The 13,209-nt window shown below is 46.9% G+C and overlaps 1 protein-coding gene across 1 annotated transcript; it reads left to right on the plus strand.

The window, feature by feature from the left end:
* The first annotated feature begins 10,725 nt into the window (after positions 1–10,725).
* LOC144115351 (uncharacterized) lies at positions 10,726–12,493 on the plus strand. The gene has a single exon (XM_077649701.1). It carries the CDS (start codon positions 10,800–10,802, stop codon positions 12,285–12,287), a length of 1,488 nt encoding a protein of 495 aa, XP_077505827.1. The 5' UTR covers positions 10,726–10,799; the 3' UTR covers positions 12,288–12,493.
* The last annotated feature ends 716 nt before the right edge of the window (positions 12,494–13,209 follow it).

Genomic DNA, 13,209 nt, shown 5'->3' on the forward strand with positions numbered 1-13,209 from the left:
AAAGGCGGCGACAGAAGACCAAAACAAAGACGATGCTGATAGTTTTTTCTGATGCCAGAGCATTCATACACCACGAGTTGGTTCCACAAAGGCAGACGGTGAATCAGGAGTTTTATATCCGCGTGATCCAACGCATGCGTGATGCGCTGCGACGCCGTCGCCCTGACTTTTGGGTATCTGGACAATGGAGCCTTCTCCACGGTAAAGCAAGGCCGCGCGCTGCTCTCAGCGTGACAAAATTTCTCGCCAAGCACAGCATTACTGTACTTCCCCATCCGCCATACTTGCCTAGGCATGCAGCTGACCTCTCTCCATGCGATTTTTTCCTGTTTCCTCGTGTGAAGAGAGCCATAAAATGTCACTGGATGGGGAGCGTGGAGGCCATTCAAGACGCCACGACAAAGGAGCGGACTGCCCTGCCAAAAGAAGCACTTTCCAACTGTTTCCAAGACCTCAAGAAGCCTTGGAAGCTGTGTCTAGACTGCAAGGGCGACTATTTCGAAGGCGTGATGCACAAATGATTTCGATACTAAACGCACATTTTTTAAGGGACTGAGCCTCGGAACTTTACCGACAAAGGTTGTATGTCTTCATCATAAGTCATGAACACAAAATGGATCCCAAAAAGTAGTGAGTCATGGTCACAAAAAAGAGCTGAGTCATTGGTAACGAAGTGAGTCACAAAAATTTGCTCAGCCATGGGTGATAGAAAAGTGCTGAGTCATGGGTCACAAAATCGCTCACGAAAAGTGCCGAGTCATGGCTCACAAAGAGTGGCGAGCCATGGGTCACAAAATGTTAGGCTGTGGATTAGCCCAGCTAATCCAGTATATACAAAGCGAAAGCTGCCCACGAAACACAAAACGTCTTAGAAACATCCTAAAACAGCTCAAAATGGCTTCACATGTCTTGAGCTAGATCTAAACGTCTCATAGACGTCGACGGCAAGAAGTCTTTTTAGAAACTTCTTTAGGACGTCTGCAGTAAGAGGTTTCTTCAGAAAGGTTTATATAACGTCTAAGTCAAGACCATGTCAAGAAGACAGGCCTATACATTCAGGTGATTGGCAGAAAGCTGCAACCGTTGATTAAAGATGATGTAGAACACGGCAACTGTTTCCAACCTTCACATGTTTTATTCCAACCAAAGAATGAAACATGCAAGTACGGCACATAAACTATTGGCTGTGCATTACTTCAGTATTTGCATTTCACTTTTTGAAGACCAGGCGTACTGACGCAGAGACCGCGCTTTGTACTGAAACTGGGCGATTTGTCGCATGCAGTACGAAATCATGTTAGTTACGGTAAACATCGAGTACAACTAGCCTACCACTCGCAAGGCTGCACTAAAGTTACGCGAATCATGAAATTTGTTTCTTGTCGCGAGCATCTCTTCGTTCCGGCTCGGCTGCACGAGCAGCCAAAGCTGCTGTCGCCAACGTCGCACCTCGCCGCTTTCTTCCATGCCTCCATGCATGCCGCCCTGCACAGAAGCGTTTGCGGGTCGGTAGGCTGGAAACGCCGATTGGTCGATGGGATGCGTGTCTGCGTGACGTTTTTTTCGCTTCATCCTCGTTCTCAACCGGATGTGGGGTCGCCGCTCCTCTCTCGGCCTGTCCCTAGAGGACCTAGGGAATCGCTAGGGCCGGCCGGCCGGCCGCCGAGCGTGCGTGGTCCGCGGACATTCCCTTCGTGAGCCTAGGCGGCGGCGCGCGCGTTTCGGGAGCTGTCCAGGTATCGCTTTTTTGCGTAGTGCGCTACTCGGCGACAGCCAGCTGACATTTCTGTACAGTTCTCTCTTCCACGACATTACGACGACCCGCATAAAGGTACGCATTTTATCTCAAATTTCGCTTCATGTAGTGCTGTACCGCTTACCTACATGCCTTGCGCATTCCAGGACCTCGTTTTACTGCCGCAGGAGCACGTGGCTAGTGTCGTGCTAGTGTTCAAAGTTTTGCCACGCCATTACGACGACCCACATAAGGCGCGATTTGAGGACCGCCGGCGCCGCCAGCTGAACCGCCGTCTGCCAGTGCAGTGCAGCATTGTTTAATTCCTTAGAGACTTCTCGCGCTTTGTCGAAATCGACGGCAGCCGTGAAAATTTACATATTAGACCTCGCTACAGCATTATCCCAGCGCAGTGCGCCTTTGTTTCTTTGCGTTGGCAAGCGTTAGAAGCGCGCGCCGTCTCGCGCTTTGTCCAAGTCGGCTCGGGTCGTCAAAGCCGTTTGTGGAGAACGCACGCCGGCAGATGCCGAATCTTCACTTTCGGGGATGACAGCAGCTATAAAAGAGGCGGCTTCAGTAGAGGACGAGGCGAAAGCTCTGGAACTGCTGGCCGTAGCGTCTCTCAGCATCAGAAGCGACGTCCTCAGCAAGTCCGTCCCGTACGTATGGACCATGGATGACTGGAATGGGTTCTGCAGGAAATCGTCTGATCGTTTGCATTATTTCACAGGCTACAATGGCCGGCCTAGTTACCACTATGGATACCTGGTAGTTCCGAGGCTATGCTTTAGCCGTGTCTATGTTTGGTTTCGTGTGTATATAATTGAAGGCTTGTTTGACAAGTTCCTGAAGTGGCCCATAGAGAAGAAGGTGAAGCTACTTTTAATCAATCCTTGCGACTGCACAAAACAACTGGCATTAAGCAGCTCACTTTCTCCACTCCCAAAACGTCCCCTTCCTGGTTTTAGTAAACAAGTTGTGTTTGTAGGGAGTTCTCACACTAACATTACGATTGACGCATTCAACAAACGTGGCTTGATCGGAAACAACAAACTCCAGCTCCGGCTCGAATTTGAATCATAAGCTACTGATCCGGAGTTCCCGGGTTCGAACCCGACCGCGGCGGCTGCGTTTTTATGGAGGCTATTAGGAATGGCCGTCAGCTGTTATTAGGATTGGCGCCAGCATGTCTCGAGGATTGCCACCAAGACAGAATCTCTCGCCAGGGGTCTGCGGGGTGCATTTACCGCGTTCGCCCGGTCGTTGCTGCGTGGGACAAGCGGGGAGCAGGGTTCTGCGAAAATCCGTTTAAGGAGTCGCTGCCACGCGCCGCGAAGTGGTTCCGGACGTCTTCCGGTTTTCCCCGACATCTCCACCGACCGGACTACCCCTGGCCTCACGGGCACAGCGCCAGCGTGGGAACGGATTGCCACCGCGGCTTGTCTGCGTGCTTCGCCGGCCATGCCTAATGGCAGAACCACTGGGGATTATCTCCCGACGGGGCTGCGCCTCGGTTTCTTCGAAGTTCACCGACCGGCGGAGAGCGGGGCCGACCACCTGACGTCGCCTGCCAGCCTGACGAGGTCCTGGCCGCACACCCCTCTCCCTCGGGCCCAACTTATGCCAGGGGCGTGTCCATGTGTGCGGAGGTGACTGTGTGTGATAGCGCAAGTTTTGTCCACAACCACGGCGAGGGCGTCCCCTACCTGGGGAATCTAGGGAAGACGCAGTGTATAAAACTTGACTGCAGATGCAGTTGAAGGAGCTCACTTCAGAACTCAAAAGCTTGTAAATATATAAAATAAACCAAGTCTTCTTCCTCCACTAACGAATCCTTCGCTCAGCGGCACTTGTGACCTGGACGGAGCGGGCATCATCTTGACCGAGGCTGTGTCGAGAAGCCACCCCGATCCCCACCTTCAAAAAGGCAAAACGCTGAGGCGCCCGTGTGCTGTGCGATGTCAGTGCACGTTAAAGATCCCCAGGTGGTCAAAATTATTCCGGAGCCCTCCACTACGGCACCTTCCTCTTCCTTTCTTCTTTCACTCCCTCCTTTATCCCTTCCCTTACGGCGCGGTTCAGGTGTCCAACGATATATAAGACAGATACTGAGCCATTTCCTTTCCCCAAAACCAATTATTATTATTATTACTTTGCTTTTTTATTTTGGTGCGAACTTATAGCACATTCTGTTTACTGGTCCACCGCCACGTTACATTTACCTAAGAGCATTTATTCGTTCATCTGCATTGCGACGGAAGTATGTTCCCCCTGGCAGTTTGTGTAACATTGAGCACTTGCTCTGATGTTCTTCCTGGTTGTTTACTTTCCCATCTGTTCTTAATAATTAAACATTAGACAGTTTCTTTTGGTTGCAGTTTATTTGGTTTCGTGGGTGTTGCAGTTTTTGCGAAACCGCCAACGGTATCCATTATTTTTGATGAAGTCAAGCCTATAATATTTGGCTGGGATCATATTTTTTTTTAGAAGGATAAGCGTGAAAATTTCTTTGCCCGTTCCTCGCGGTGTACCGACTTCCAATATTTCTAGTCGACAAGATTCCAGCACTGATGGGAGTCTCCGTAAAGAGCGCTGGTTAAAGGTGTTCCTAGTGCAAACAATTGCGAGTATCTTACACGGCATGTGTCGTTGAGGTTCAGGGTGCGTGTACTGGGTGGGAATTGACTGATACAATCCCATATTCATGTCGTCCGCTTCCATGTAACTTATTTGTAGCCAGAAAACGTGCAATCTCAATCATTTGTGTAGGCACATTGCAGGGCCGTTTAGTAATTGCATGCGCTCCCAACGTTAGAACCGTCTAGCGTAGTTCGGATGCCTTTCACTCTAGCGTACAAGCTATGAGGGAAAGCCTCTATTCTTGCATGAAGGGGTTGTTGCTTGGAGCAATTACAGAAACTGGTGCATATTCAATGCCGTTGTTTTTTGCAGCAAAACAGGCTTTGCTGCGAACAACGTTCCATCACAGTGAATGAGCTAGGCTATTTCTAGTGGGCTGTCTTCACCAAAGCTTGTCTGAAATAAATCCTTGCGAAAATCTCGGCGTGTGCAGTGTGGTGGTTAATTAGAAAAACGTCTAACACGTATTAGAGAGAGAATCGAGACGATGGCCGCATTTGGCACCTTCCGACTGTTTACTGGCAGCATCGGGACACGTATACTGATAGCCACAAGGTTAAGAGCACCTGCAAGATCCGACAGATTACTCGAATAGGGGAACCGAGAGCCAATTTTTGGCGCATTAAAATGTTTTCATCATCATCACGCCCCAGCAGCCTCCTGAAGAACTGTTCTTTTTCTCTCGCCCTCTTTGGAAGCGACAAGATCCGAGGATGTGTGCCACACATTGCCGTAGGCGTAGAAGGTGTGTGACGACGTCAACTCGATATCGTGGCTATAGCAGACGCAAGGCACCATTTGTTTTCTCAGCAGCAAACAAGCTGTACATTACTTTGCCGTCGTATACATTGCGAAAATGCGGGCGGTTGCAAGACAAGGCGCGACGTCGCTCATGTGTGTCACTATAGAGGAGTGGTTCGTGCTATCACCCTCACTTGGGCCATATATTCGGTGCAGGGCAAAGGACGGTGCTTAAACGACCGTCTAAGGGCGCCGACCAGAAAGTAGATGAAAGTTCTTTTATAGTGATGTTTTAACGGAGTTAGGATGGTGACAATGCACATAAGCTTAGCGTACCAAGGCTATTGCTGGTCGTCTTTGTCTGGAAGCCATCAGTTGTGGTGGTCTGGTGATGGGGATGGCGTTGGTCGAAATGGATGCCGGAGGGTAGCTGTTGCTAGAGCTGGTGGTTAAAGACCAAGCGAACACATCTTCATTGACGATAAATATTTTTGGGTGCCTTGAGTGGGACGCCTAGTCCAGCAGTCCCGCGGTGCCTGCTGTGACGTGCGGTGTTTGGACTAGTCCCTATTTTGGGCCAGGGTCCTCGCTGAGCAGATAGGCCTGACAATGCTCCTCTGAGGGCTTTGGAATGCTCACAAAATGTGAAATTATGTGAATTTTGCCTCACAACGTTGAAATTCTTGGCTCTATTTAAGGCACAGGGTTCTACTGGTGTGGCCCGGCTGTTGTGGAAAAGTGAGTTCGTAATCTGCGGAGAATACATTCCTCCTCCTGGACGAGCGCTACATGAGGTACTGGGTGTACCTGTCTAGACTTCCTGTGGGAATGAAGGTATTCAGCGTGAGAGGTTGTTGGCAGCGTTCTTCTTCTTCGCCCCAGGTATATGGCACATACCCACGCGGGGGGATTGGCCAAGGTGTAGAAGAATAAACAAAGAAGTTTCCATGGAAGATGACGACAACTGCGGCGTTGTATACCTATCGTCATCCTTTTTTAGGGGTGTTACTCGGTGCAAGCGAGCACGCGCATGCACAGGGGCGGCACTGTTCCCCCATGTGTTGGTCCCATGCCACCCGGGAACCCGAGTACTGAGGCTTGTCATCAAGATATTTTCGTAATTTTTAAAAATTTCAAAATAAATTGTAAATGATCGCTCCGCTTTTGAGGTCGTGTACGCGGCATGAACACTCGGTGGCCTGTACTGTACATAATGCAAACGTATTATAGCCAACCTCAAGCGCCTTTTTCACGGACCCTGAAAACGGAGCGGTTGATTGCAATATGACTGTGACCTATGTTATTCAACATTGAATATATTTTTGCTACGCTGCGGCGGCCCGCAAGCGTTTCCCATTTGATCGCGTTTTTTAGAGCGCGGTGATGTTATTGTTAACATAATATATTAAGAGTTTCTTACGAATCGCGCTACATTATTTCGGGTGGCTTCCAACATGTTAGCGAGGGTTACTGAGTCGGAGTACTACGCCGCAGCTGTATACTCTCAGACTAAAACGCACTTCTAAAACGCGTAGTACCTCTCTGTGCATTCCGTGTCCATCATTCTCGGGGAAAAAGTTTGAAAGTTTGAAAGTTGTTAGACACTCTTATGGAAATATCGAAGGCATTGGTCCATTCTTCTGATATGTAGCAAAATATTTCCTACATCCTCCTACATTTCCTACATTTCGATCGCATCGAACAGTTAAGCCTGCCATAGAAAAACATTGGGGAATACTTTTTACGATAGCAAAAACGTGACTAGAAAAAAAATACACGACTGCCGTCGGGTTATCTGCACATATATGATCGCTGTAGTGAAATCTTGCATTATATGAAAAAATTTCTTTCATAAACGGTTTCCCGCTCAAATATGATTTTGTTCGGAATTTCTGGGTATGATCATGGTTGATCTCTCTCCTCACCACATGCTCACCTATGACGACCCTCTTTTTTCTCCTCTTTCCCTTCCCAGTGCAGATTAGCAGGCCTGATATCCATCTTTCCTGCCGAACTCTCTTGGCGTTTAATCAGTATACATTTATCTCTCTCTTGGTTTGCTGGAATTTCTTCTAACTCAATAATTGCCGGGCCAGCTTTTTGTTGTTATGTTGTCTGCATTACTATTTAAGTTTAGTTATGTTATACCTGTCATCTTTGTCTACGTACGCGCGCTTCCCTCAAGCCCGCATGTGAAGAAACTCGCACTACTTATTGTCACATGCCAATTTTGACAGAGCGCAAAAGTGCGGCTTAGCTCTGACTGCTATGCAGTGGCGTCTTCGTGATTATCAAAATCATTATAATGCATTGCGATCGCCAGCATGTAATTCATTCTGTCCTGTCATATCGAAGCTTATGTTTAAATATTTGATAAAACTGAAAGGGGTATCGATACAAACCCCGACGGGGCACCTGACAGGGTCGACATTATTTCTGATTCTATTCGATTTATTACAATTTTATTGTTTAATTTTGCCAAATGAACTTGAAGCTATGCCAGTATACCATTCGGCAAGCCAAGCTAGGAGAGTTTTAAAAGAAAAAGAAATGAACCCAGAACCGCGCCAAGGCCATTCAGAAAGACTACCAACATGCTGTCACCTTGTCTGCCGGAAAAAAATGTAATGTAAAGAAATGTAATAGGTAAACTGAAATCAGTGGTGTCACGCTGGAGTGGCATGCCCTGAAGCCGTGGTGAGAATTCGGGTGAGAAATAATTATCCGTTTTGTGGTGATTAATGCTGGAAGATATTACGTATTCTGACAACAGAGCGAAGAATGCGCTCTGCAATCAAATAATGTCTTCACCTTCATGCATGCTTCCTAGTCCCATAGAGTTCTAAAGTTTTGAAAGTCCATTGAGTCGTCTTTGGGTTGAGCCTTCGCTTTTCCTGAGCTATGCAGAATTCAGTCATGCACTTGGTAGCGAAATTCCGGGAGTGTAATTTGAAAGGAGACATTGAGAACCATTGTGTTTTGTACTGGAACAATGTAATCTGTTTTACAATCTCACTGTAGTTCTGATTTCTTTGACAGTTCGAATGAGACAACCCGAAATTTCACAAAAGTAGGTGTACAGGATTTGAACACAAGAAACGCAATGCCACCAGGGCTAAAGACAGAGTTTCACTTTCATCTCAGACAATAGTTTGTTTTCACAATTCTACAATAAAGCTATAAATGACATAGTAGGAAAATCATAGCTAACCACTCCTAAAACAGGATTTTAGAGTCGGGGGTGCAGGAACTGATCTGAAAGAAGTTTTTAAAACACCTCGCCTATTCCACGCCATCAGGAATAAAGAGCTTTAGTAAAAGTTAATTAGCTGAAGGCAGAGTGCGTTCAGATCTTCGCGCCAACTTACAATATTAGTTACAATAAATTAGTTCCTTACAGTATATTCCTTACAACTTACATTATATTATTAAAAGTTCCTTACAACTTGCAATTAATATTTCCTGCAATAATAATGCAATATTTTTGAACCCGGTTACACAAGAAGAATTGATATCAGTCATACAGAATCTTTATAACAGCCATGCCTGTGACAGAGATGGCATTCAAGTCAGGCCTTTGAAGCATGTTGTAGCAGTTATTGCCCCTATTCTTGCGAATATATTTAATTTATGTTTTACTACCAGTATAATTCTTGACAAAATGCAAATAGCCAAAGTAATGGTTCTGTATAAGAAAGGTGACCGTAACGATTTAGGAAATTATAGACCAGTATCTATACTCCCTGCCTTTTCCAAGGCTCTTGAAAAAGTGCTACATACAGGGTTGTCTCAATTCATTTACAAGCATACCTTCTGTCACGAAGTCGATTTGGATTTTGTAAAAATAAATCTACCGAATTAGCGCTACTCGAGCAAAAGGAATATATACTAACACAGTTTGGAAAGAAGGCCATCGCTACTGGTGTCTTCGTAGACTTCTCGAAGGAATTTGATCTAGTGAGCCAGTGTATACTCCTAATAAACTTAGAGTGTTATGGTATTCGAGGGCAGACCCAGATGCTTCTGAAATCGTATCTATCGCACAGAAAACAAGCTGTATGCATAGACAATATGAAATATAAACTAAAACGTATTACTTCTGGTGTCCCACAAGGAAGTATATGGGGACCATTACTCTTTAATATATATGTAAATGTTATCTCTAACATTAATTCCGCAGCAACATTTATTATCTACGCTGATGACACAAGCATTTTTTTTCCTGGAAATGATCTTTATCTCCTTGTTCAGGAATGCAATCACACCATGATTGAATTACAAAAATTGTCTGTATCCAAATGTATACGTTTAAATGATAAGAAAACTCAAGATGTTATTTTTTGTCCTAAGAATAAAGTGCTTCTTTCCTCCATAGTGATTAAACCAAGCTCGCGGTATATAGATTTGGTTGAACAATTTAAATGTCTAGGAGTAGTTTTTTCTTCCAACATGACTTGGTATCACCACGTAGACCATATAGCAACGAAGCTGGCTCAACTAACCGGGGTCATAAGTCGGCTGAGATATGTTATTCCAAGAAAATAAAGCTACTCCTCTTTAATTCCCTTTTCTACTCCTGTTTAACCTACTGCCACTTAGTGTGGGGTACACCCACGGATAGCTGTCTTCAACGTATCTATTTTCTGCAGAAGAAGTTCCTTCGTCTTATTTAGAATGTCCCCTGGGACTAGCCAAGCGCGAATCTTTTCTACAAAGCGGTGTGGTAAAATTTCACAACTTTTATAAATATCGTAAAAGTATCCCTTCTAAACTTGAAATACGTTGCAATGTAAACTACATACGTAAACTTGCTGAATTACATTTCCGAGAAGCCAGCTACACGACAAGGTATTCGGAGACTTGGGTAGTGCCGACTCCTCGAATAAATTCAGGTAGAGAACGCCTGTAATTCACTCTTCCTTCCCTGTTAAATACATGCGCATATAATAATTTTGTTCGTCAAAGAAATCTTTGCGTGGTATGTACGTAGAGATGTAGAATATGTTTATTCTTTTAATTCGCTATCTGTGTTTATCGAGTGTGAATGTCGATTTAATATTGTATAGTGCTGTCTCACTTTATTTTGTAGTTTCAATATTGTGTAACTTAATGCGTTGACCAACTGCCTTTGTTTTCTAACCCTTGCTGTCAAGTCGCTGCCATGCGAAAGGGGGCTGCGGCTTTGTCAAGCTGTATCTTACAGCTTTTTCTGCGCCTTTGCTGTCTGTACCTTTTCAAGGCAGAAATAAATTTGATATTACTTGATTTGATTTGAACTCAAGATTTTCGCTGTGAATGACAGGTGTCACTCGCCAGCCGTTTCGTAGCCGTTTTCATGAGCGATCGCCGAAACGTTTTCTCCCTTTGAAAGTGCCTGCGCCTCACTTCGGTTAAAAACGACCTTTTTTCAGCCGTCGCATTAATTCTGAAGAAAAATTCGAAGTAGAGAAAGTACTTTCTAATTACGGCCAACGCATCCAAAACGCGGTGCTATTGTCATCGACCCGTTCGCTCCATACCGCGCTGATTGTTTTGCAATCGAGCTTTCTTTCTCCTACACCCTTTCCTGTATCTGATAAGAACAACGGAATATTTGATAACTGTCGCTGACGGGAAGACGGCACTATCATTCTGCTGTGAGAGAGACGCTCGAAGTTGGAGCACCTGTCGGCGTGCTCCAGCCATGGCGCCCGCGAGCGCGCAAACAGTGTTCTGTTTCGGCACCGGTCTGGACTGGCCGCCGACGTGTTTCGTGAACCCGTTCCCGTCGAGCAGAGTGTGCAGTGTCTGCTGTCTCGTTCCCTCCTCGGCGGCCATGTTGGCCTGTCGCCACCTGCTCTGCCAGTCCTGCTACGACGGCGTCGATGCCAAGCGCAGCCACTGCCCACTGGACAAAGAGCCTTTCCAGGAGGATGACGTGGCGTGGACAACCATCGGCAGGGACGGTACCCTCGGCAGGAAGGTACGCTGCTGGAACGCTGAGCACGGCTGCGACAACGAGGGTGTGGCGTCCGCCATGTTGGAGCACTTTATCAACGCCTGCCAATTCCACGCCGAGAGCTGTACCAGGTGCAGCGAGGAGGTCTTGCATCGGGACATTGCGGAACATCTGGAGTGCGACTGTGTGCCGTCCCGCCCACAGGAGCAACCGCTGGACGACAACATTGCCAACGCCTTTATGGAAGTAAAAGAAGCGCTGGGGAAAATATTGGAAGGCAATGCTGCCGTGCGTAGGAAGCTGGATTCATTAGAGGACCGCCTTCGACCTGAGGCCGGTAGCACCTTTGCAACGCAGTCCACCAGTACAGCCGATACAGCGACAGTCGCACTGGAAAATAGTATTCCGGTGCTTAGGGCCCAGGCCGAGGCCACTTTTCCTGAATACCGTGCAGTGCAAGCAGCGTTGAACAAACTCTCGGAAGAAAATGCCGTTCTGCATACCAAGCTAGACTTGCTGGAGGAACATCTCGACATGGAAAATGCGATGGCGACGTTGTCCACAATGGTGTCTGATGCCCTCAGTACCGCAGTGCTGAAAACTGCTGCTGTGTGCCGGGCGGAAACCGAGGCAGCATTAGATAAGCGCTGGGGTCAAGTACCTACGGAGATCAGTCAAGCGATGGCGGGAAACGTGCGGGCCGTGAAGGGGGTGATCAGCCGGGAGTGTCAGCGGAACGTCCTGGGTCTGAAGGCGAGCATCGTAGAAGCCTTCCGTGGCGACCGCAGGCTCGCTGATGCCGGAGCTACATCTTCGGAGACAGCCGAGAAGCTAACGGAGATAGTAGACGACGAAGTGAAAGCTATGGAACTTTTGGTTGTAGCGTCTCTCAGTAGCACTAACGACTTCCTGAACAAATCCGTACTGTACGAATTGACCGTAGAAGACTGGACTGAATTTTGCACGAAAGCCCCACTTTCTGCCCAGTATTTTACAGGTAACGATGGCCGACCTAGCTACCACTATGGGTACCTTATTGTACCCAGGCTATGCCTTAGTGACTCGAAGGTTTGGCTTCGTGTATATATGATCGAAGGCTTGTTCGACAGGTTCCTTAAGTGGCCCATGGAAAAAAAGATTAAGCTGCTTTTCATCAACCCTTGCGACAGCACAAGGGAACTGGCTATAGAGAGTGCAATTTCGCAGGAACTAACTAGACCTCTTGCTGAATAACTTAAGAAAGTTGTGTTTTTAGGACGGTCAGATAAGATACCTGTTCAGAAATTGGGCGGGCATGTCTTGATCGGTAGTAACAAACTCCGCCTGCGGCTCGAATTTATACCGTAGGCCTCTTCTTTTTGTGTGTCTGTGAACTAATACATTGACGTGCTGTTTCGTACTCTACTGTTTCACGTTAATAAATGGGTTCGATATTAATAGATAGCAAGTGTCTTGATTTGCTGTGCGACGTAAGCATGAGAGTCCAGATTTCCCCTTCTAAAAAAACAGTTCCCTAGTAGTGCTAACATTTTACAGAGTGCTTTACAATGCTTTCAGCCTTTTCAGCCGCCGCGGTGGCTCAGTGGTTATGGCGCTCGGCTGCTGGCATGAACGACGCGGGTTCGATCCCGGCTGCGGCGGTCGAATTTCGACGGAGGCTGAATTCTAGAGGCCCGTGTGCTGTGCGATGTCAGTGCACGTTAAAGAACCCCAGGCGGTCGAAATTTCCGGAGCCCTTCACTACGGCGTCTCTCATAGCCTGAATTGCTTTGGGACGTTAAACCCCCATAAACCACGAACCAAACAATGCTTTCGACTTTTGCTGTCGCTTACATCTAATGTGAACGTCGAAGAATGTTTGTGAAAACAGCAGCGAAGTTTTTTCCCGTTTGTTTAGCTTCTTCGGCGTGTGTTCTACATTTCCGCCAATAAGCCACAGGCTATCCGTGAGTTTCAATCCGTGCACTTCAGTGCAGGCGGTGTCTTTCTTTTTCCGCTGGAATCAGGAAATTTAGTGTTCAAATAGGTGCTTATGTGGGGTTCAACTTTCCGCATCGCCACACGGGCTAGGAGGGACGCCGCGGTGGAAGTCTCCAGACTAAATTAGACCACCTGAGGTTCCATCAAAATTCCACCACTGCGACCGCGGCATTCG

The sequence above is a fragment of the Amblyomma americanum genome, chromosome 1 (assembly GCF_052857255.1).
Source record: "Amblyomma americanum isolate KBUSLIRL-KWMA chromosome 1, ASM5285725v1, whole genome shotgun sequence".
NCBI classification, from domain to species: Eukaryota; Metazoa; Arthropoda; class Arachnida; order Ixodida; family Ixodidae; genus Amblyomma; species Amblyomma americanum.